This window comes from Erpetoichthys calabaricus, chromosome 1 (genome assembly GCF_900747795.2).
Source record: "Erpetoichthys calabaricus chromosome 1, fErpCal1.3, whole genome shotgun sequence".
Taxonomy (NCBI): domain Eukaryota; kingdom Metazoa; phylum Chordata; class Cladistia; order Polypteriformes; family Polypteridae; genus Erpetoichthys; species Erpetoichthys calabaricus.
Genome location: NC_041394.2, coordinates 355,535,219 through 355,561,399, shown reverse-complemented (window position 1 = coordinate 355,561,399; position 26,181 = coordinate 355,535,219). Strand labels below are relative to the sequence as shown.

Here is a 26,181-nt window from a genome sequence, read left to right as displayed (position 1 = left end):
TGGGTAATTATTTGCCATTGAATTAAGTAAACTTGCAAGTCTTGTAGAGACTTACAACTTGTCTTCAGAGACTTGTCCTCTCTGCTGCCACAAGGTGCTACTCTAGTTGACCCAATTAACTGATGCTTACAAGAGCATTGGGTTTGCCTACAAGCTCCTGCTAATTCTGCCTGTGTCGCAAGTGCAGTGTGAAAGTTCATTCTCTGTGTTGAAGAGAATCAAAAGCTGCCCGAGAAGCACAATGACGCAAGAACATCTTGAGGCGTTCATGTTGATGTTGGCGGAGAAAAGTATCCGAACCAAACTTGACACTAACAGTATTGTTGATGATGTGGCTGATAAAAGCAGTGATCTGCATAAGCTCCTAGCCTGCTAGGGTACTGGCACTTGGACATGACATTGACATTTGACATGTACTCTAATAACGTGTAAGCCGTGTTACTTGATTTTTATTTTTCATTAAATTTTACTTGTAAGCATGTCGTCAAATTTTAATTTGTGTCTAAACAACAGTGTACAGATTAAGTTTGGCAACAGTTTGGATAGAGTTCATATCATAGGGGCTCATACAAAGTAGCGAGCCGCGTACTCCTCACAAATTTTAAGAAAATTTCAATGAATAATGGGCTGAGTGGGCCGAGCTCGTTACCTCACTTGTTAAAGGATGCCTGGGCCAGTTTTGAGACCCAGTCCGCTCTTGCCTCTGAGGGTTGTTTCTGCCTTGTGCCCAATGCTTTCTGAAATGGGCACATCTATGGATTGATGGATTTAATCATTAAACATCCTTTTCAGTGATATTGTGGAAAGGTGTCCTCAGAATTTAATGGGTATTTCAAGCAATTTACAACACAGCGAAGCCGAACCTGTTCTCAGTGCGATGATATCTCGTAATACACCACCTTGTGGAATCTTCCAGATTTACATAAAGTACGCGCACAAGTATGAATAGCACAATGCTTGCATAGCAGTAGCATCCGCTGGAACATGCATCGTGGAAACTTTAAACCTAGTCTTAGATTAAAAAGAAACAGAAAAAGAAGAGACACACTGGTAGTACTACTGCCTCGCAACAAGAAGATCTTGGTTCAAGTCCCAGATGCTCCCTGTGTGGAAGTTTGCATGCTCTCAACATGCATGTGAGTTTCCTCCGAGTGCTTTGGTTACCATACCACAGTCCAAACAAATGCAGGTGAAATGGATTTACGATGCTAATTTGGTCATTTTAAGTTTATGTTCACCCTGCAATGGACTGGTGCATGTCCAGGTGTTGTTCCAACTTTACACCTGAGGATTGTCATGATAGACTCCAGCTGCCAAGGTAGTATATAGTGAGTATAGTTTATATTACAAACAACACAAGAGAAAACAATTAACTACACACACAAAGTGCATGAGCTGACCTTAACAAGAGGTTATGGGTAAATAAACCAATGTGATGAATTGATATTTATAGACTGGACTGTTTACTTGTAAATAGAATAAAAATAAAATAAACAAAAAATAAAATAATAAAAATAACATTTCACTGATAAAATGGAGTCGAACCTCCATTCTCAATATGCAATTGTGTGATGCACTAAATACCCTGAAGGTTTTCTTAATGCAAAAAAGCTATAAATTTATAAGGCATTGATTGCATGTGTTACTTTGGTTTCTTTATCCAACCATCCAAAATGTGTACATGTTCAAAATGAAACAAAACAACCTCAAATCATATTAAAAGTTAATCCTACTGAATTATTTCCTTAGCTAAAATAGAACAGAATAGAATAGAATTTTAATTTTGCATAACTACATAGCTAATGGAAGGTTTAGTTTAATTCCTTATAAAATGATATGTTAATGAAGCATTTTGGATGCTTTGTTACAATTTTTAATGCAAAAGCCAGAAATGTATATGTTAACATAACTGGTGATCAAAAAGGTACTTCAAAGAAACATACATGTGTAAAAGTCTCAAATGAAACATCACAAGCAGGAAGCCTTTGCATGTATAATTATTTATTTTTTCTCTTCATATTTGTATAACCGAAGGCCATCTTAACAGCACTGGAGCCCCTCTTTTGATAGTAAAACAGAAACATACATAGGCATCAGAAACATCGTAGGCCCCTATGCCCCACACATTAAGACAGCCCTGGCATAAACTCATCTTTGCTGTAGTTAACTTGTTAAGATATATATTGTGAAGGATTGCCGGCTTTCTACTCCAGCCCTCACCCCCAGGCCACCAGGAGGAGCATGAACGTGCCCCGAATTCCAGCAGGGCATTATGGACTCTGTAGCTTATATGCACAGCCCTGCTGGATACCATGGGAGCCTCCAGGAGTCGCTGTAGGGAGGCTGTCGGACTCTTATGTGCCCTATAACCCAGAGGTGCGTCATGATCACATGACAGGAAGAAACGACGTGCCTCCGGGGTGAAGAAGAGTTTTTATATGACCCGGAAGTGTTCCTAATCACGTGGACAGAGAGGGCGAAACACTTCCGGGTCAAGGACTATGGGAAATCCCAGACGTCGAGCTGAGCTAGGTGGAAGGGTGGCAACGCGTCTGGGAGTGGAGGATTGTGTATTGGTTATTGTTATTGATTTATTATTGAGTATTGTGGAGAGGAGGTGCTTTGTGCACTTTATTATTATAATAAATATTCATATTTGGACTCTTATCTGGTGTCTGACGTCTAGTCTGAGGGTTCAAGGGGTCAAAATCTGTTACAATATATATATATATATATATATATATATATATATATATGGTTGAAGTAGTTTTACTGTCAAATAATGCGAAGAGTACACGACACATGTTTCGCCCTCATTATGGGCTCATCAGGCGTACACACTCACTGCACCCCCTCTCGGGAATCGAACCTCAGATGTCAGCACTAGAGGCGAAGCTTTGCATTATTTGACAGTAAACTATTTCAACCATTCTTTGATCTGCTTCTCGCAACTGAAAGAGGGCACCGTGGCGGATGTTTGTCGGCTTGTATACCAGCCACAAGCGTTACCTGGTAGGTAACCACCCATCCAATCAGATTGTGATTCAGACTACGAATGCCATGAATATATATATATATATATATATATATATATATATATATATATATATATATATATATATATAAATATAAATATATATATATATATATATATATATAAATATATATATTAATTGACATCTGTTATGATACAAATTCTGGTTTTATTTACATTTTTAAAAACATTAAGGGATAAAAACAGTTTTGTGAATTACACATAGAATGTCTGTAGTACTAGGGTGTTGTACGGTGTTAGCCATTACGAATGTAGTGAGAAGTCAACCATAATGACCCCTTTTACTGACTAACTAAAAAGATTACAATATGCAAGCTTTTGAGGCAATTACAACTTGCCTGAAGAAGGGGCCTGAGTTGCTTCTATAGCTTGCATATTGTAATCTTTTCAGTTAGCCAATAAAAGGTGTCATTATGGTTGACTTCTCACTACATAGAATGTATAAAATCCTCTTATCTTTGAATAGAGTGAAATACTTGAACCTATCATGCATGTCAATGTAAAAAGGCCTAAGACTAAATATGAAGGCCATATGAGAAAACTGAAATACATAATGTAGAATAAAAATATGTTTGCTCTTTTCTCTAAGACTCATGGAGTTCATTGGTCCAGTAGCTGTGGTTTCTTCCTTGTCTTCTTCTCATCTTTCTGGAGGACACTGGTGCTACTTTAATAAAGTGGCTGCAAAGCCTGTAAGTCTTAAATTAAGTCTTTGCCTCTGTGCTGCCAGCATGCCTTTATGCACTGGCCACATTTTGTCTTTACAGGGTGTAATAAATAAAGAGGAAAAATGAATGTTAGAATTAAACTTTCTTGTCAGATTTTTTTCTTCTACAGGAACATGACTGTCTGACTTATATATAAGCTTCTTCCGTTGTCATGCCATTTCCTCTCAATTTTGCCTCCTCAGATATCAGACCATTTTGTGTCATTTGGACATGATTTATAATCCATGATTGTTACATTAATGGGACTGCCCTCTAGGGATTCCCTGGCCAAAATCCTTTGGCTCCCTCCTGCCTTGGTTAGCAATCTAGAATACACCAGGCTTTTCAACTATAGCTCTACTTTTTACATTTGCCAAACGTGACAGTGAAGTGAAAATGAAGAAATGAAAAACACGAAAAAGAAAACTGAGCCTCGAATATGTCAAAAATGTGAAAAGTACAAATCAGCACATGCCAGTGTTTGTCCAGTTACAAACAGAAGATAACATGAAATGTCAGCAAATGGAAACAATGGACACAAGTTCCAACAACACCAAATGATGTAGAGGAGCAGCAGCTTTTTCGCTGTTTCTACTCAGATGACCATCAGGTTTTGTCCCCAGTGCCTGGATAGGCCTCACCTCCTTTACCCGACAATTGAACTGTCCACCCATCTGTGCTTCTACCGCTACCCTCAACGGTTATTGTGACCCCTGGTTGGGTTGGGTCCATTTTGACACCAGTTCAGGGTCACATAGATGGACAAACACGTGAGTTAACTAACAGAAGCACACAGGCTGAGAAGAAGACATGGAGAGCTTTTTATAGGTGAAAAGCAACTTAAAAGATCATAAGTAATAAGATAAAATTAATAAAATGAATAAGATTTATAATAAAAAGAAGAACACAGAGGGAGTGGATGGGGTTCTGTCAAGGGTATTCGATTGCCATATCCACCCTCCAATCATGTCTCAGCTCGTTCCTTAGTGACCTTAGCTTCTCCTTCTCACTCTCGCCAATCCGGTTAGCATACAGCCTGTGAAGAGACACAAGTGGAAGTTAAAAACACAAGAGGAAGTCATCTCACAACTTAGAATCTCTCCGTCTCACACCAAAGGTCACCTCTCTCTGTCTCTGGTCATCTAAGTCAAATGATGTCTGTATCAGCCTGACAAACACTAAACCCACTTTAGGATTTGGGCAACATCTTCTGAAGGCCTGCTAATTACAGTTTGTCTCATTTTATGCAGGCAGTGTGGCACAGTGGCTAAGGATTTAGACTTTAAATGTTGAGGTTGTGGGTTCAGTTCTCACCACTGACACTGTGTGACAATGAATAAGTCACTTCACCCACCAGTGCTCTAACTGGAAAAAAAAATAATGTAATCAATTGTATCTCAAATGCTGTAAGTCACTTTGGATAAAAACATTGGCCAAATAAATAAATGTAATTTTCAGAAAGAAGATGGCCTGTCTAGTTGACTTGCTGTTGACTCCTCTGTCCACCTGTGGTCAGTCACTGGACGGTCATTTCTACAACTGCTGTCCACCTTTCATCTTGTTCCTTTTGTCAGTCCATCTCACACTTTCCCATTTTCTCTTCTTCCTGTTAGTTTCATTTGTCATCACTTATTATCTTTGTTGTTTTTCCTGTCCACCACCTCTGTATACCTCCACTTGACCGCCACAGTTTGTCCATTTTCTCTCACTGACTGTCCTTGTCCTTGCTTTAGTCAGGCTATGTAGTGTTCTGTAATCAGGTCATCTATCAAGCTGTAAATTCATAACCCCACACACCTTGCCCTGTTTACTCACCAAAGTGACTCTACTTTACATTGTTCACTCCTCAGTACTTCATACAGCAGCTGAGCTCCTGAATCATCCACGTTATTGTAGTTCAGCTTCAGTTCAGTCAGCCGGCAGTGTGGAGAAGATAGGACTGAAGAGAGACCTGAGCAACATGTGGAGGTGAGACCACATGAGGCCAGGCTGTGGAGAAGAAAGAGAAGTGAGGACATGAGGAGGGACAGATAAAAAGACAAAAGACCAGGCAGAACCACAAAGTTTTTAAAGATTGCTTGCATTTCAGTTTTACTGAAATGAAGTTTGAACCCGAGACAACCAATATCCCTATATAGTAAGGTTCTATATACTGTACTTCTCAGTGTCTTCATCCTTCATTCTATGCTAACACTTGAAAAGTCATTCTGAAAAGTGGACATTAGTATTGGAACAAGGACATCAGACAAATGAGATTGACAACACCTTGCATTCAAGTGTTCAGATGGACTTGTCACAGTTGGTGACAGCGGAGTGATCGATTCATATTTCTGTCTGCAACTCAGGACATACGGAGAATATGAGATGACTTATTGGACTGCACATAAAGCTTGTGTTAGAAATGCTGGTCACTGCTGCACAATGGCAGGGCTCAACACGTTGTCACGACAGAGTCTCCCAATGTCAGACTAATTAAACGATGAGACCACTCTTGTCTTTATACTGTGGCACCTCTAAGTTCAAAGACTGACCTAAATGATTGACATCATCTGTTCCCCTAAAAGTGAATTTCTTATAACAGCAGCTCATTTCTTCATGGTTGACGTTTCTGTTTATTGCTGTTCTCCTTGGAGAGGCCAGTGGGCACCAAGTTGAAGGACTAGAAATGGTGGGATCTTTACAAGCTTTTCAATCTCTTAACCCACCTGTTCTGTGAATGTCTGAATGTCACTTAAGGGCCAGTATGACCCACTGGCTAAGGGGTAGGGCTGTCAGCTTAAATCCCACTACTGACTGACTGAATGGACTTGAATGAGACACATGGAAACCATCACAGTATGTGTGACACTGGACTATGAGAGAAATAGAGACAGGGGTGACAATAAAGTCAACTGAAGTGAAACAAAGTATTCAAACATGGCAATTACAAGGTGGGAATGACTTTCCATTGGAGTTGCCGTCCTGTTTGTAAATTTACCTGGTGAAGATACCTGCTTTGTGACATGGCACTTTACCCTGCTGAGATTCTTTATTTTTTAATGTATACTGTGAGGCCATTCACAAACTGGTGACCTTTGGATTACAAAGACACAATGAGGCCTTATCATTACAGAATGGCACATGGCACAGCTTCTAAGGTTCAAGGAATAACATCAGACTGAGCTCTCTGCCATCCCACCAGTCCAATGGGCCACCACATGTTTCTCTTCAGCAATCATTAAGGTGCCTAGCTCTAGTCATTAAAGCCTAGGGTTTTGTTTTTTCTTTGGTTGTCCTTTTCTCCTTCATATTCATGATTCTTCTCTCCACCTGCTTTTCAGCTCTTCTCATGACATGCAATATAATTTTAATCTCCCTTTCTGTTTTTTTGGAGATTTCCCCAAATTTAACTGTACTATTGATTCTCTCTTTCCTCATCTTATCAAGCTTTGTTACTACACACACAACTCGATGATATATCCTCATTTCTGTAGCATCCATTTTATGCATTTCTTGATTGCCCAGATTTCAGATCCATACAACAATGCTGATCTGACCACTGTTTTATACACGTTCACCTCTTCAATCTTACATGGATTCTTTGGCCACATAACATTCCTGATATTGTTTTCCAGTTTTCCCAAACGGATTACATTCAATGGTTTATTTTAGACCTAGCTATTCATCCTCTGTTACTGTTGATCCAAGATATGTGAACTAATAATTTATCCTCTTAAGCCATACTTCCTGGAGGTTAACTTCTCAATCTTATTCTAGGCCCCTAAATCAAAGATATTCTGTCTTTTTCCTACTAATATTAAGACCTCTATCCTCCATAGCTCTTCTTCACTGCTCCAGATTCCTTTCCACAATGTTCTTAAAGTGCCACATTGCACAATGTCATTCATAAACAGCATGCACCATGGGGCCTGATCTATTATGTATGCTTCAATGGTTGTATTATTTGTGGATATTAACCTTTTTAAAACCCATAATGATGTTTCCAGCTGGATCTGAAGAAGGTGGTTTATGTCAGTTCTGAGATTTGTTTTCACAACTGTTGTCTACCTGAGGTGGGTTTTAATGAGGCCGGATATGATTTAATGAGTTAAAGATCTAAATAGGGAGAAAGGTTAAAAAAGCTCATGTGCATGGTGTAGTATAAGACTCATTGGGTCTAGCTTATTAAGGAGTCCTTCCATTCGGGATTGTAACATTCCAGCTTGTTTTCCCTATGCAGTTGAAGTGACTTTTTTGCTGTTATGTAAGAAATTGTTACTTCCTAGAACTGTGACAAATCTTTCAAGTGATTCTTTTGTTTCTGGACTTTCTTCCAGGCTGGCACCTTCTCTCTTTTAGTGAGTATTGCACTGCACAAACTTTTATCTAGTTGTCACAGCTGTCATAGTTTTCTCTGGGCAAACTAGGGACATGACAGACTCTTGAGGGGATGGAAGGGCAGTGCTTAATTGTGAAGTACGATAGCTGCTTAAGTGAAGTGAATATGGCTAAGAACATCATGGCAGTTCTGGAGTTTGATGAGAAGGTGGAGTGTTTCTAAAATTTTGGAGAGGCTTAAAGACTTCTTTGTGGCAAATGCTGTTTCTCATGACAGTAATTGTGCTAAAAAACTTTGCTCTACTAAACAATGTAATGGCACTAAGGGGTTATAAAAGAAATAAGTTTAGAACAACTACCTGTCATGAAAAAGGGATATTTTGAACAGAAGCAAAATGTCGTGCAGAACATTATGTCTGTCGCAGCTGAAAAGACCAAGATATGGAGTCGGTGTCAAAATATACAGTGCTTTTAATGGGACTGGTGGAAGATTGTCAGTTTGGTGAAAACTGCTGAGAGAACTGCTAATTTTGTGGGTTGGCCAATGTGGAGCTGTGAGCTTGGTTGCTAACAGTTACGTATGAAGAAGTGTCAACCTGGGACAAGACAGTGGATATTTACAAAAGTTTTGAATGGACCACTTCAAGCATTAATTAGTTTCTGCCTGTAAATCCTGTCAGTGCGGATATCTTGGTCACCAGGCAGAGAATAAAGGAAAGGTGTCTTCTGCTGTTTGGGGACTGACCAAAAGCACAGTACATGCCGTTTCACAGACTTCAAGTGCAACAAGTGTGGAAAAGTGAGACCTTTGGCCAAAGTTTACCGAAGCATACACATTGGTGAATAAGTGCTGTTAACTCTGACATTTTTTGGGGTTGGGAACAGATGTTGCCAGAACAAAGGTGGGCAACAACATTTCACAGGCACCATAATTTCTGGAGGAGGTGTCAGAGAATGTAGTGGGTTCCCATGATATAAATAACCTGGCCTCAAGTGAGAAGAATGGTTCATCTAAGGATAATTACTGGATCAACTCTGTTTCCCATAAAGGAAACACAAGTTAATGTGGAGAATCAAATCACTTTAAAAAGCATCCCCATCACAGTAGATGACTACAATTCCAAGTACTCAGGATGCACCGTGGAAAAAGGAAGTTTAACTCAAGTAACAAGAAACATAATAAATACATTGAGGAGGACTTAAAGAATGGTTGGCATTTGTGCATGAGCTTTTTGTAAAGGGACATTGAGCATGTAAAACCATATAGCATTAAGTTAAAAGTTTACAGGTTAATAATCAATGCAAAGTGATACAGCTGCAGACATGTCAATAATTGTATAAGTGTAAGTTTTAAATGTTTCCTTTGTGCCCAACAGATGTTGTCAAAAAACCTAAAAGCTTTGAGTAAATTACTTGTAAATGCACAAAATGAGGGGCAACAATTTTTTTTGTGCTGCTGGTTGTTAAAGGGGCAGGGTGTGCTTTAATAGGGTGAAACTGGCATCAACATTTAAAGCTGAAAGGTTTGGTGTATTTTGAGTTAATGATCCAACTGAGGCATTGCAGTAGAGGTATAGTTTGTGTTTTTGATGAGAAATAGGAAAACTGTGTGTCTGAGAATGTTATTCCAAAATGTAGAAAGCCAAGGCCTGAAGCCCTGTGCAATCAAAGAAGCAGTAGATGAACACTTGGATCTGTTGGTGCAACAGGGAGTATCGACTCCAGCATCTTATGCAGAGTGGGCAGCCCCAGTTGTTTGTGTTCCCAAGTCAGATGGGAGTGTACGCATTTGTGGAGATGATAAGTTCAGCATTTACCCATGGCTAGGTGCAGATTCCCACCTCATATCCAGAGTTCAGGATTTATTTGAGAGACCTGGTAATGGCAAACTATTTAAAAAAGTTGTTTTAGCACAAGACTATCATCAAGTGCAACAGGATAAGAGAAGTAAAGCATTTCTAAATATGCATAAAGGACATTTCCATGTGAACAAATTACCTTTAAGAGCAGCCAGCCATTCTTCAACACATAATGAACACGGTCTTTCGAGGGTTACAGAGAGTGATCTGCTATTTGGATGACGCTTTGGTCTGTGGCAATGACCAGCAGGAGCACTTAAGGAATGATAAATCTGTGCCAAATAGACTAATGCAATATGGTGTAGGGCCAGTTTGGGAAAGTGGCTCCCTCTTTCAGAGTCAAGTGAAGTAGTCAGGGCACAAGATTGATAGTGAGGGAATGTGACTGAGAGGACCTCCACAGTCCAGCATGTTTCAGAGCTGAGGTTGTTCTTAGCTCTAATGAATTATTATGGAAAATGTATTCCTAACTTCTCTACACTTATTAGACCTATGATAGAGTTACTGCAAAAAGGGCAAAAATGGTCTTGATCAGAGCATGTGCATTCAGCGTTTGATTAATCCAAGCAGACACTTTGTTCAGAAATGCTACTGATTCATTTTGACCTGAATTTACCAATGTCCCTAGCTTATGATGCTTCACAATACGGGGTGGGAGCTGTACTTGCATACAGTTAGCCAAATGGACAATTGCATATGCTTCTCGGATGCTCAGTAAGGCAGAGCAAAATTAATCACATATTAAGAAAGAAGTACTTGCTATTGTTTTTGGGTATGTCAAAATTTCACGGGTATCTATATGGAAGATAATTTGAATTGGTTACTGATCACAAGCTCCTAAAACAAAAACAGCTATTCCCACTTAGGCTGCTGCAAGACTACAAAGATGGGTGTTAATCTTGGCATCATACCAATATGAATTTCGATTTAAAAGGTCTGCTGAGCACAGGAGACAGACAGACAGACAGAACTTTTCCCCCAGGTGTGTCAAAAAAAAAATCAAAAAGATGACTAGCACAACTACCACTACATTTGAAGAGATTTTGAGAAAACTATTTGCTGCCTATGGCCTCCCCAAAGAAGTAGTATTGGACAATGGTCCATAGTTAATTTCTGCTGAATTTGCGGAGTTCCTTAGAGTGAATGCAGTAAAAATCAGATTCATCAAACACACACTCACTTCTTGTTCACTCACCTCAGTTTCTCTAATTTGCAGTTTTCACTCCTCAGCCCCTCACACAGCTCAGCTATGTCTGAATCTCCAAAGTCCCGGTTACCACTCAAGTCCAGTTCAGTCAGCCTTGAGTGTGGAGAAGAAATAACTGAAGAGAGGAATGAACCGCATGTCGATGTGAGACCACATTCAGACAGGCTGTGGAGAAAAAGAAAGATAAATGAGGACATTAGGAGGGACATGCAGACAGACAAACAACCTGGGTTTAAACAGGTGACATGATGACTACGAACAGAGCTACACACTCAGGTGTGTCACTGATCAGTAGGGTGCTAGCACTTGAGCTTAAACCCAATTTGAACCCCAAACTAATGGTTCCCTTAAAAGTGTGATTGTGTATAATTGATTATAAGCAGTTCACAGCAATTGGGCTAAGAGTGTCTTTAACATTTGCTTTGTTTTTATTTAATGACAAGACAACTGTCACCAGTTTTGAAGACTGTCACTTTCAACCATAATTAGCGCATTAACATGACTGGAGGGTCAATTTGATCTGGCTGCTTAAAGAATTTTTCTTTTTCTGAGCTGTGAGTGTACTGTCAGAGTCACACACATGCTGATACCTTGGAAAGCATGTAAAGCACACGAGAATCTGGTCTTCACAGGGCTCTGAAGGTTTCACTTCACAGTTCCTTCATTGAATTTGCTGCTGATGCACGTAGGTCCAGTGTGTTTCATATGTGTTTTTTGGATGTTACACTGTGGACAGGGATTCATGCGAAAAGTAAAATGTGGATGGAGATCCATTTTTAAATGAAAACGCAGTATTGTAGATGTAGCCTAAGACCATACAACTGCTGGACTCATACATGCTGGACCACCACAGGTGCTGACCTGCTTAATCCTGGGACTTGAATTGTTTCCTTTCATAACCGTTCACCTCCAACATTTAAAGAAGAACAGTGAGCACCTCAGCCAACAGTTGTAATCTTCTCTGCTGACATTTATCTTTGGTCCCTCAACAGAGTCTGACTGTGATTTGCATGCTGAAAGGTCCCTTAGTACAGGTGACGTTGTGTTCAGATTGATTTGTACTGTTGTGGTTATTTTGTCACTGCTATGCACTGTAAGTAGGATGACTTTCCACCGTGTGATTGCCTACAAGAAACCTGGGCCATCTGGGGAGTTAGTGCTCCCTGCTGAACACAATCGTAAAGTTCACTCCAATGGGCAAAGAAGAGGGCTAAGGGCCTGAGTGGACGGTGAACTGACACCCATTATTGCTGACCTCTGCATTCCATTCCCATCTCCTGCCTGACGTCTTGAGGTGCAAATTTAGTTCAAGTGATTTAATGAAATTGTGATGCTGACATTGCTATCTGCTAGGAGGAACTGGAAACCACACTTCATCACACAGGACATTTGAGGGTCACATAAATGAATTCCAACTCTAAACCCCACTATCTTGTGAATGTTTTTTTCTACAACAGCAGATTATTTCTTCCTGACTGACTTTTCTCTGTTTATCATTTTTCTCCTTGATGTTTGTGTTATAATAAATCAGACAGGGGAGGACAGTGGACAGTAAGTGGTGGACTAAAGATGGCAGGACTTTTACAGGCCTTTTAATATAATGCCAACTTAAGGATTTAATACCAGTCAATTCATCTGTTCGGTGAATGTCTGCCTGTCACTTCAGGCAGTGTGACAATGTGGCTCAGAGGCAGGACTGATCACAACAATGACATCAATTCAAATGACACTGCTAACACAATATGTGAACTTCAGTGAGTCCTCTGGATTACGTCATAATGGCTATGATAGAAAACAGAAAGGAGTGACCATAAAGTAGTTATGACATCGATCGGTACAGAATTGAGGAGAGCGAAACTAGGAAGTAAGCTCACTAGGAACCTGCAAGAAAACTGATTACAAATCAAAACTGAAGGAATAGACAAAAGTGTAAAGAGAAAAACAAGCAACACTCAAAACCAGGAATCAAAAATAATACTATGATTCTGTTACGTATCCAAAAAGCTGAATAGTGCTTGACTTAAAATGGCAATCTCTTATACCGTCGTGGGATTGACAACAATTACAGGAACTTCCAGTGCCACGACCCAATCAGCAGCTATGAAGCCACAAAATGGCAGTGCTCACAGCAGGGAAAAAATAAAAGTAATCACATTTATATATACGTTTTTTTAAAAAATGTAAAAATAATGTAAAATATTTTCTAAGTAGAAAACCGACATAAGAAGGCTGTTATTGTTTTTGAAAAATAACTGAAGCCCTGTGCAGGTTTTGTTCCTGCCTTGCGCCATATGCTATCTGGGATTGGCTCCAGCTGCCACCACGGACCTGTTTAGGACTAACATTCTTAATAATAAAAAAATATTATGTGGAATTATGACAAAAGTGGTCTGAACTGAAAATGGTAATAAAAAACTGACAAAAGGAAGGTGGGGGATGAATTTACTGTTACAAATAAAGCAATAACCATTCATATACAGTAGGGGCAGAAGTGAAGCACTATGCAATCTCATATTAACATTGAGTGTTTTATAACATCACAGGAGAAGAATTATCTGGAGTGAAAAAGTAATCAAGTCTGTCAGTAAAGGAAAATTGCAGCTGGAGAAAAAGCTTTCATCCGACAAGGAAAATAAACCAACAGCCAAAAAGTCAATCACACAGTGGACAGAGAACACAAGAGACTCCCAGAGAACCAGCTGAACTCCTAAGGCACAGAAGTGACTGAGGTATCTGAGATGTTAAAGAAGAACTTCATATCATTATGCATCAAATCTAAAAGAAAATGTTTTAATTTAACTGTGCCTGGCCACCTTACAAAGATTATATAGAGGGAATGTGATTTATAGCCAATGTGTAAATAAAAACTTAGTGAACAATTAGGATGATTTTTGGAAAAGGCTGTTTTTTATTTCCAAGAGAGACTGATTTCATCCTAACTGGAGGGGATCTTTTGTTTTATTGCAAAATATGGCTACAAAACTGCCTGGTTGACCAATTAGAGCATAATCCCGACTACAGCCTTGTGATCTTAAATCACAGGCTGTTATTTGTTCCACTTGTCACTTATCTTGTAGTTGCTTCCTAACATCCCTGTTGTGGGATATCTTATATATTTAGCATTGAACTTAAAAACCTAAATCACTTGTTAACTAAAAGATAAAGAGCATAATTAGATCAAGAGTTAAAATTAGATCTGCCACTAGGTGTACCTGCATTAATAAGGTAATTCAAATTTAAAACAATAAACATAACACTTGCAGTTTAAAATGCCGCTTACTAAATATTCTCTTTCTTGGACATAAAACTGCTTTGGTAAATTATATGAAGTACAAAATCTGATTTGTGTGTTCTCACTGAAGACATGTGTAAGAAAACTCTCTTCATAGCCCGCTCAGACTACTTTTCTAGATTAAAAGTAACAGCAGCAATAATCTTTGTGTGCTTTTAAGAACAGTGGCTAATCTAACAATTGAGGATTTGCAAAATACCAACAGACTTTAGCAGTGCAGACTTTATGAACTTCTTTACTTAGAAAATGGACAATATAAGATTGCTAATCTTAGCATTGCCTCACAAACTGAATACTAAATTAGAAAACTCTGTTGTGTCTAGCACACAGCACTTTAGTAAACAGAAGAGGAAGTCATAACTTTAATTTTCAAAATGAAAACTACAACTTGTTCCTTAGTCCAGTCCTGATTAAATAAGTAAAAACAAGCAATGGCTGTTCTGTCATCACCTCTTCTTAGCCTTATTGACAGTTCAGTAGTTGAATGGAGCAGTGTCTTTTATCAAACCATTACTTAAAAAGTCAGACCTATAATCACATATGCTTAATAATTATAGATAAATGTACCCTTTCTCTCTGAAATATTGGAAAAATATTTACTCAGCTTACACATCACAATTTGAGAAATTCCAATCTGGCCTCCGCACTGGTCACAGTACTTGTGTTATAAATGGCATTCTAATTTTCTCTGATAAAAGGAAATTCTTCAGCAAGTATATTGTTAGATTTAAGGTCAGGGTTTGACACCATTTAACATTTTATTTTACCATGCAGGCTGTAAAATGGCACTGAACTCACAGGTACTGTCCTTGCCTAGTTTAGTTTTTATTTATTGAATTGATTTCAGTACACACAGAAGTGTTCTAAGAGGATTGATTTATTATACTCAGAAGTTAAATATGGTATCCTACAGCTCTCAGTCCTCAGACCTTTACTATTTTTACATTCCACTGGGAACTATCATTAGGAAAGGTAACTCTAATATTCACTCTTAAGTAGATGACAACCAACTAGAACTTTCTTTCAGACCAAGTAATATTTCTCTGATGCTGTTCCTAATTAGATGTGTTGGTTAGTTAAAGGAGTGGATGGATGAGAAGAATTTTTCTTTAATTACAGAAAAAAAATATATATACTGTATATTTATTGGGGGGAATGATGAGACCACAGCATCATTCTGTCACTTTATAACTCAGTTGGCATCACCAATAGTTTTACTGAATTCAGCACACAATTTAGGCATCATCTTTGACACTAGCATGTCATTTACAACACACATTACAAAACTATCAAAAACATGTTTTTTCCATTTTAAAAATGTTGGAAAATTAAGATGTTTTCTAAATATTCAGCATACTGATAAATTAATTCATGCGTTTATCTCTAGTAGGATTGACTACTGCAATGCGGTGTTCACTGGATGTTCAAACTGTTCTTTATACAGCCTCCAGTTAATTCAAAATGGTGCTGCAAGAATTACTACAAGAACAAGAAAATACGAACAACATAACTCCAGTTCTTAAATCTTTACACTGGCTCCCAGTTGTGCGGATTTCAAAACCTTCCTTTTAACTTCTAAAGCCTTAAATGGTAGAGGCCCCGCTTATTTATCTGAACTTATCATGACTTACAAAGCAGAGCACACATTAAGATCTCAAGATGCCGGTCTGCTTATGATTCAAAGGATAAATAAAATAACAGTGGGAGGTCGAGCTTTTAATTACAGGACCCCTAAACTGTGGAATGGTCTGCCTGCTACTATAAGAGATGTTCCTTCAGTCACAGGTTTTAAATCTCGGCTGAAGACTCACTACTTCAGTTTAGCATAACCTGACTAGAGCTGCTGATTAGCTCTGCATATTACATCTCTGTCTGTTAGTCATTTTAAAGATACAAATTAAAAGTAATACAATATTTTTTAAATATTACTAATCCCGCTCTGATCTGTTTCTCTTCTGAGCATTCTGCTGTGCCCACTTTGTGCCATGGCTCAACTGGAAAGCTGTTCTCCTGCCCATGGAAAAGTCACCTGAGATACTGGGAGCCTTGGAATGATCAGATGAAAAGATTCTCTTCTCAGATTTCAAGGACTTATGGGGTGGCTGGTCAGTTCACTGAGATCTCAAGGACTGTGACTGTGTCTGACTTTAACCATTTTAATTGACCATGGACCACTCAAAGGTTTATTTTCCTCCTTGATGCTGCTGACTGGAGGTTTTGTTTTCCTCTCCTCTGTTGTCAATTGGCCATAGTTCAACAGTTATTTAGTGAACAGATATTGTTGGTTTCCATTTATGTTACTCAGTTTCTATGCTGTTTTCTTTGTGTTTTATCAAATTTCTATATTTATATGAAATAATTCTGAATGTATTGGTTATTATAATCTATACTTGGTATTTAACCTGAGAATTTGTTCATAGTGCTTTGTGTCTGCACTCAGTGAAGAGTGCTATACAAAAATAAGTTGCATTGTATTGTCTAAACAATGCTGAAAGAATATCAAATCAATAGACACAAGTCCAAATACTGACCGCATGCCAAAGGCCTTCGGGGACATTGACTTCACATATTAGAATGACGTGATGTCATCAAACATCAGTCAAAGAACAGCAGCCTGTATGTGAAAGAGCACGCTCATCACACAGCTATCTGAACATTTTAGAATACTAAAATGTATACTTGATATTTTCATAATGAAATGTATTAAAGCATTTATTAAACATGTGAGGGCACGTGGTGTAGCAGTAGCAATGAGCTGGTGCCTTGACCAGAAATTGTTCCTGAACAATGCTTGACGGGATGAGCGCGACCCTAGATGGAATAATTTATTGTAGCAGTACTGTGTCTATCAAATGTACCGACCTCCAATTTATGTTGTTCTGTTTTCTTTCTACACATAACCAATCACCACACAATAAACATCTATACTAATAAAAGGCAAAGCCCTCACTCACTCACTCACTCACTCACTAATTCTCCAACTTCCCGTGTAGGTGGAAGGCTGAAATTTGGCAGGCTCATTCCTTACAGCTTACTTACAAAAGTTAGACAGGTTTCATTTCGAAATTCAAAGCGTAATGGTCATAACTGGAACATATTTTTTGTCCATATACTGTAATGGACGGGGGCGGAGTCGCGTATCGCGTCATCATGCCTCCTACGTAATCACGTGAAATGCCTTGGGGCCGATCTGGAAGGAGGTAGCACAGCGCCTTGATTTAAACGATTCCATGTCTTGGTGGGTTTAATACTGTGTAAGCATACATATTAACATGTGCAATTAAACGTGTGCATTTACGGGGTGATTTCTCAGGCTTAAAAGCTCGCCTTTTATTAAAAAGTAAATGCTAACTGTTTTCATTCTGAAGGGCACAAACCACGTTGGATTTTGTAATGATAGTTGATTAGTAAGGTCTATTAAGGGATACTTACAGAATGATTAGTAATGCCTGTGAATGCGGATGCAAGTAGGAGAAAGGGCGTGAACTAAAGAACGAGTAGTAACATGTACAGTAAATGTCTCTAAATTCTATCTATTAAAAAGTTATTATATCTTTCAATCCTGTGTATTGATTAAACTACGAACCTAACAAGATCACTACATGGTGTCAGAAGTGGCGGATTGGAAGAGGAATGTGAAGAAAAGGTTCAGCTTTTGAACGAGTCTCGTGTCTGTGAGTAACCCGAAAACGTGGTCAGAAAGCGCTAAGACGTTCTAGCAAAAGAGAAAAAAAAAATATGGAAGGATTACAGCCCCCACCAAATCTCCAGTTAAAGGGAAATGTAGCTGAAAATTGGAAAAGATTTAAACAGAGATTCGAGTTGTATCTTGTTGCGATTGAAGCAGATAGGAAAAGTGAAAAAATGAAAGCGTCTATGCTTCTACATGTAATTGGCGAAGAGGCGCTAGAGGTGTATAACAATTTTCAGTTTGAAGAAGATGGAGACAATATGAAATTGAACAAAATAGTTGAAAAATTCGAAGCGTATTGCAACCCAAAGCGCAATGTGACGTTTGAGCGGCACAAGTTTTTTACATGTTTCCAGAAAAGCGGCGAAACAATAGACCAGTATGTGACGGAATTGCGTAATAGGAGCTGTTCTAAGAAGAAACCGTCGAGACATCAAAGGACCAATAACCTCTAATCAGAACACTAACACCAGCGAAACAAATATTAACGAGAAAACAAGTATAAATCAGGAAAGAACATCTCAACTGCAAACACAATTAACCAGAAGATCAAAACGTCAAGTAAAACCACCAGAACGACTCATTGAGACATGTTGAGGATTAAAGGAACATTTTCAATTAAGAAATGCTGAATTCCTTTAACAGTTGTGCTTTTTATACATAGTTTGAATGCTGGATGTATGCCTGAAATGTTCTGGATAGTTCAGTTGTTTGAAGTGATAAAGTTTATCAAAGTAGCATTTGAAATGTATAACATTACTAAGCTTATAAGTACTGCCTTACTTCTCTTTAAGAAAGGAAGATGTAATGATACTTGATTTAAACGATTCCATGTCTTGATGGGTTTGCGTAGCTTATTGTCAATATCTTTACACCTGTTTTTAAAACTTATTGACTGAAATGGGCTTTCACGAAAAAAGTTAGGGCTTTGCTACAGGATACACCCTCCACAAGTTAAGGAAGTAAAAATAAAGGTATATGTTTTTGTTTTATTTAAACCTTTTAAGTTCATATGCATAGCCCCATTTGGCTGTTTTAGTTTTTTTTTTTTCTTTCTTCAGTAATATTTAATCTCCTTAAAGAAAAACAACATATGCATTTTACTTATTTTGTATCTCTTTAGTAATATTTTAGTGTAAAAGGATAACCAGTATTTAAACCTTTTATGTTACTTTATAAAGTTATTTTACACAATGTTGAAAAATTAATAAAAAAGCTACATATTTTGGCAGCTGCTGCTTTAATTTTCAATGAAATGAAAAAAGCTCTCCAAGAGAAAACCTCAATGAAGAAGAAACAGTTTGCACTATCTAAAAAGGAGAAACCCTCATTTATAAAGGTTTGCTGCAGATGACTTAACTGAAAATAAATGAATAGTTCCTATGTGTATAATACATATTTATCTATTTGACTTATGCCTTTATTCCAGCAACTTGCAACATCTGAGGTACAATTTGTTACATTACTTTTGTTTTTTTGCAGCACAGGCAGGTGAAGTGACTTCCTCAGGGTCACACAGTGGTGTCAGTACCAGGATTTGAACTGACAAGCTCCGGGTTTGCTGAAATATTACTGAAAAAAGAAAAAAAAACGAAAACGGGCAAATAGGGCTATGCATACAAATGTCCATCCATCCAATATCCTACCTGCTATATCCTAAATACAAGGAGCCAATCCCTGCCAACACAGGGCACAAGGCAGGAAACAAACCCCGGGCAAGGTGCCAGCCCACTGCAGGGCGTACACACCCACACACACCCACACACCAGGGACAATTTAGAATCGCCAATGCACCTAACCTGCATGTCTTTGGACTGTGGGAGGAAACCGGAGTACCCAGAGGAAACCCAGACAGACACGGGGAGAACATTCAAACTCCACGCAGGGAAGCGAACCCGGGTCTCCTGACTGGCACCTTTCACTGCGCCACCATGCCGCCCGCATACAAACTTAAAAGGTTTAAATAAAACAGAAATATATAACTTTATTTTTACTTCCTTAACTTGTGGAGGGTGTATCCTGTAGCAAAGCCCTAAGTTTTTTCATGAAAGCCCCTTTCAGTCAATAAGCCTTAAAAACAGGTGTAAAGCTAAACTTGCAGCACCGCTATTCAATTACACTTGCCTAACACCTCTCCTAAGGGGACATACTGTGGGATCTGGGCATCAGTCAAAGCACCAATCACAGGCCCGATTAGAAAGCGGGTAGCTGTGATTTGTCGTCTCCCTCCCATGTAACAATCACAGCCCGTGTTACAACGCACTATGTATGTATGTGTATATGTATATATATGTATATGTGTGTGTATGTATGTGTGTATATGTATGTGTATATATATGTTGATATGTGTATATATATATGTATATATATGTATATGTAGATATGTGTATATGTAGATATGTATATATATGTATATATGTATATGTATATATATGTTTACATAACCTCTTTAACACACTACTTCTCCGCTGCGAAGCGCGGGTATTTTGCTAGTCTGTAATAAATGTAAAACCAGCTGCAAGCTTAGAACGGAAATTCTTCAAACTTTAAAGGAACATTGACAACTCTTTGGTATACATGTTTAATTATTCCATCCATATAGGGCTGTACCCGTCCCAGCAAGCAACTCATCACTACAGATATACTAACTGTGCCCCCATATACTTAATTATTATCCATCCATCCATTATCCAACCCACTATATCCTAACTATAGGGTCACGGGGGTCTGCTGGAACCAATCCCAGCCAACACAGGGCGCAAGGCAGGACACAAACCCCGGGCAGGGTGCCAGTCCACCGCAGGACACACACAAACACACCCACACACCAAGCACACACTAGGGACAATTTAGGATCGCCAATTTACCTAACCGGCATGTTTTTGGACTGTGGGAGGTAACCCACGCAGACACGGGGAGAACATGCAAACTCCACACAGGGAGGACCTGGGAAGCGAACCTGGGTCTCCTAACTGCAAGGCAGCAGCGTCACCCACTGCGCCACCATGCCGCCACTTAATTATTAATAGTATATATTATTTAAATGAAGTTAACAGTTTAGCTGTAAAATATAATATACATACTTGAATGCATTTCATCATAAAAATGATATCAAGTATACATCCTAGAATTCCAACAGAACACAGCTCCAAGAGGCGCCAACAGCCCACCGCAGGGCACACACACACACACCAAGCACACACTAGGGACAATTTATGATCGCCAATGCACCTAATCTGCATGTCTTTGGACTGTGGGAGGAAACCCACACAGACACGGGGAGAACATGCAAACTCCATGCAGGGAGGACCTGGGAAGTGAACCCGGGTCTCCTAACTGCGAGGCAGCAGCGCTACCCACTATGCTATGATAAATAATGACAATAATAATAATATGATAAAAAACAATGAAAAATATACAATATGAACGCATAAGTACAATATACATGTACATAAAGTGCAGATAGTCCAAATGGTTCACAAACTGGATCAGGTTGTGAAATATTACAGTTGTAGTGCAAGTTTACAGTGAGATAATTATAATTATAACTACAAACGGTTCTACAAGGAGCACTTGATGGACTGATTGAGTGCGTGTATAGGTCTTGGGAAGAAACTGTTTGTGAACCGCGAGGTCCGTACAGGAAAGGCTCTGAAGCGTTTGCCGGACTGGAGAAGTTCAAATAGACTGCCACATGGCTAAGTGGAATCCATGCAGATGCTGGTGGCTTTCCTGAGGCAGCGTGTGCTATAAATGTCTTCCAGGGATGGAAGCTGTATCCTCTGCTTTAAGCTGCGATCCTTTGTGCTCTCGACACAACCTGTGCAGCTGTGATACCACACACAAATACAATACACAGGTCAGTGGTGCACAAAGAGTAACAACTCTAAAGCAGGTATGGTATTTGGAATAGTTTGGCCATTTCGTGGACCATTATATTGTTAGATTGATTACAATCAAGTGCCATAAATTTGTAAATGGTATGCAATTAATTTCAGTGTATTTGATATAGCCCTCATCATTGATGTGAATTTAAAAAAGAAAAGCAGACCACAGAAACAGTAGCACTACTTTGACGCTGGGAGCCGCCAGTTTGCAAAACCGAGAAGAAAAGTGCATATGCATGGTGTGAGGCTTCTGTGAAAATGTGCATGGCTTTACGCCAAGTTTAGTCTTTATACATCGTGATGTGAGCATGGAAACGGGGGTATGCAACATTTTTGTGTGTATGCACTGTTTACACATGAGACCCCTGCTCTTCACATGCAGATCAAATTAAAAACAATTAGCACAAATGATTCAATGTAACCTTTTCTCAGCCTCCACATATTGCATTCACATGTAGTCACAATTTGAAAGATCTTCTGGTTACGCTTCTCCTGATACAAACAAGTCCAGGACAGACCTCTGCTAGCTTTGTAGTAGTTGCTGTCATCACAATACACCACACAGCCCTGTCACTCTCATCCACAGGTCTAAGTGCAGTACCATGGAGTAGTGTGTCTACAGATACAGTGGGTACGGAAAGTATTCAGACCCCCTTCAATTTTTCACTCTTTGTCATATTGCAGCCATTTGCTAAAATCATTTAAATTAATTTTTTCCCTCATTATTGTACACACAGCACCCCATATTGACAGACAAAAAAAAGAATTTTTGAAATTGTTGCAGATTTATTAAAAAAGAAAAACTGAAATATCACATGGTCCTAAGTATTCAGACCCTTTGCTCAGTATTTAGTAGAAGCCCCCTTTTGAGCTAATACAGCCAGGAGTCTTCTTGGGAAAGATGCAACAAGTTTTTCACACCTGGATTTGGGGATCCTCTGCCATTCCTCCTTGCAGATCCTCTCCAGTTCTGTCAGGTTGGATGGTAAACGTTGGTGGACAGCCATTTTTAGGTCTCTCCAGAGATGCTCAATTGGGTTTAAGTCAGGGCTCTGGCTGGGCCATTCAAGAACAGTCACAGAGTTGTTGTGAAGCCACTCCTTCGTTACTTTAGCTGTGTGCTTAGGGTCATTGTCTTGTTGGAAGGTAAACCTTCGGCCCAGTCTGAGGTCCTTAGCACTCTGGAGAAGGTTTTTGTCCGGGATATCCCTGTACTTGGCCGCATTCATCTTTCCCTCGATTGCAACCAGTCGTCCTGTCCCTGCTGCTGAAAAACACCCCCACAGCATGATGCTGCCACCGCCATGCTTCACTGTGGGGACTGTATTGGACAAGTGATGAGCAGTGCCTGGTTGTCTCCCAATTAAATGTGAGGTTAAAAAATAAAAACAGCAGGCTAAGATACAATAAGTGAAAACTCTTGATGGGTAAGATTAGTAGTGTGGCTACTGGGGAAAAGATCGTCATAGGTAGGTTATTATACTCTAATGGGAGTTCCATTACTCATGTCAGTTGGGGATAAATGGTCTTGAGAAGTAAATTCACCTCATGTGATTTGTTGACTTTGTTAACATATTTGAACAGACAAACATTAGATATTCATGCAAACATTGCCTACAACTAAAGGTGATACACTTGAATAAATGACAAAATTAACATGTATTCCCATTTAATCTAAATGAACAAAAATACAGATTTGTCACGTGGAAACAGAAAGTCCATCCCTACATTTCTCATGACTTAATATCTATCAAATTAAGGTCAGATATTCCAGATGAAGGGTCAATGATTAGAACCTCCTTAGGACATATGAAGGTGAACATGACTGTCTTATTTAATCCATAGATTTCAAGGGTCTCGTTCCTACTGATGTGTGTGGTGCCATCATGCCAAGATCAAAAGCAGTTATGTAAGGCCCTCAGAAAGAAGTAAGTGGCACAGATTTGAAACAACTGCTAATTTGTCCTGGACTGGCCGACCTAGCAAGTTCAGCACAAGAGGTAACCATTTGATACTTGAGGAAGTCTTCAAGAGCCACAAAATGTAATCCTGGGACCTGCAGGTAACTCAAACTGCATGCATCTACAATCAGAAAGAGATTGGCCTTTAGGGTAACTAATATACTGAGCAGTTATTCCAGATTTAGTGCTTGTCCTAACACAGCCAGCCATGTTACCAGTGAGGTGGAATATTTTAATGCTAAGATATGGGTTGCAGTTGACTTAGTTGTAGTAATCTTAAGGATGAAGCAAAGAAACACTCAGAAGTACGTTTCTAATGCTGTTTTATTCTCTAATCCAATTCTACTAACCGCTTGTTCGATACTCACACACTCCCCTGAATATGTCCTGTGTTCCAAAATATGCAGACCATAATAATCACTCACTGAACATAAAATAATTGACAATAGCATTACTGAACAATCACATATAACATTTTCCCCCATACCTATTGAATTAGGTGTGAAAAGAGGTCAAAAAGTCTTGGAAAGGGGCAGGCCGTGAATGTAGTCTGCTGGCAACAGGTTGAGGATCAATATTCTGGGGAAGAAGAAGGGTATGGGACCTCCAAGTTGTGTCATGCAGGTTAGGGTTCTCTTTGATGACTATGTCAGACCCACAGAGCCCCTTCCGCTAACTGAAAATCTGCAGGTTAAAGCTGGCTCTTAATCTGAAAGCGTGCTGACTAGAAGGAGTGAAGTTTGTCAGAGTAGCATAGGTGGTGGACCCTGACCCAGTCTATCGCCTTGAATTTGGGAATCCGTGTTCTCCTCCTCTTGTTGAACTTATGCTGATTTTGCTTGTTGTTTTTGCACTGTTGATTCATCTGACTTGGTTTGTGAAAAAGCTATAGGGGGATGAAGCCTGTGCAAAGGTAGTTCCAGATCACAACCAAGCATAATGTAACATGTTGAGCAGCTCTATAATGCAGCAGGGTATATGACAGTGCATCATTAAAAGAGAAACCCTGTGACAGGTGGGCTGTTGGACCATTTTTCAGAGTCCGATAAAACGTTCAACCCCTCTGGGGTTAGCCTGGGCATGATAAAAGGATGTCTTAATGTGGCATATTCCCCCGATTTAGACAAAGTCAGTGAACATAGCAGAGGTGAACTGTGGACCATTATCTATTTTAATGAATTTTGGTAATCCCCGGTGAGCAAACAGTGTGTCCAGAAAACCAATGAGCGACTCGGTTGTGACCGAGTCCATGGGAACAACCTCTGGCCACTTTGAATGGAAGTCATGTGCTACTGCCTAGAACCACTGGTGATGTGGCACACCTTCACCAAAGATATCTGCTTGAATGTATTGCCAAGGTTGATCAGGCCAGGCCAAGGGTTGGAAAGGTGGCATTGGTAGGGGTACATTCTTACCACTTACTATACATAGTGCACTGTTGTGCACCAGTTCCTATAAATCTCGGTCAATGCCAGGCCAAAACCCAACCCCTGAGGCTGCTAAGCACAACAGTATGATGACCCTATGCTAGACAAGTCTCATTCCAACATGAAAGCTCATCTTTAAATCAGAGGTAAAATTGGAGCTTAGGGGGCACTTCCAATAGACAACCATTAGCAATATACTGTCGTAGGACTGTGAAAACTGAGTCCAAGGCAGATTCTTTTGTAAGTACCTGAAGTGATACTAAATCTTGCAGTGGAGAGTGCAGCCAATGAATATGATCCTCCTCATGGTTGATCGGCATAGTGGTAGGGGGCTGAAGAACAGAATATGACAATAAATTAGCCACTACATTGTCCCATTCTGGAATTGTAACTTAAAATTGTACTGCTGGAGGCAGTATGCGCATGCGCAGCAGTTTGTGAACTTGAACCAGCAGAACACATGATATTCTGCTAGGGCCTAGTGGTCAGTTCTTAATGTAAATGGGTGGGCATAAATGTAGGTATGCCGTTTTTCACAAGCCCATACACATGCAAGTACCTCTTTCTCCCCTACTGAATATTTCTGTTCAGCAAAAGCCACAAGCTTCTCCACTCTATATTGTATCTGCAAAAGAACCACACCTACTGCTGAAGCAGATGCATCATAAGTTACAATAGTTGGATTGTCCACTTTAAAATGCGCAAGACTGGTGAAGTAGTAAGCAACTCTTAAGTTTGCGAAAGGCTTCTGCACAGTCCGCAGACGAACTCCAGGCTG

At 39.4% G+C, this 26,181-nt stretch overlaps 1 protein-coding gene across 1 annotated transcript in view; it reads right to left on the bottom strand.

Moving 5' to 3' along the window:
- Positions 1 to 3,161: 3,161 nt before the first annotated feature.
- The window catches only part of LOC114665238 (NACHT, LRR and PYD domains-containing protein 3-like), a 367,778-nt gene continuing 344,758 nt past the window's right edge, over positions 3,162 to 26,181 (bottom strand). The window contains exons 14-16 of the mRNA XM_051924838.1: positions 11,134 to 11,310; positions 5,578 to 5,751; positions 3,162 to 4,798 (exon numbers count right to left, since the gene is read on the bottom strand). Of these exons, the coding sequence (XP_051780798.1) occupies positions 4,693 to 4,798; positions 5,578 to 5,751; positions 11,134 to 11,310 (457 nt within the window). The 3' untranslated portion in view covers positions 3,162 to 4,692. The remainder of the gene's footprint in view (positions 4,799 to 5,577; positions 5,752 to 11,133; positions 11,311 to 26,181) is intronic.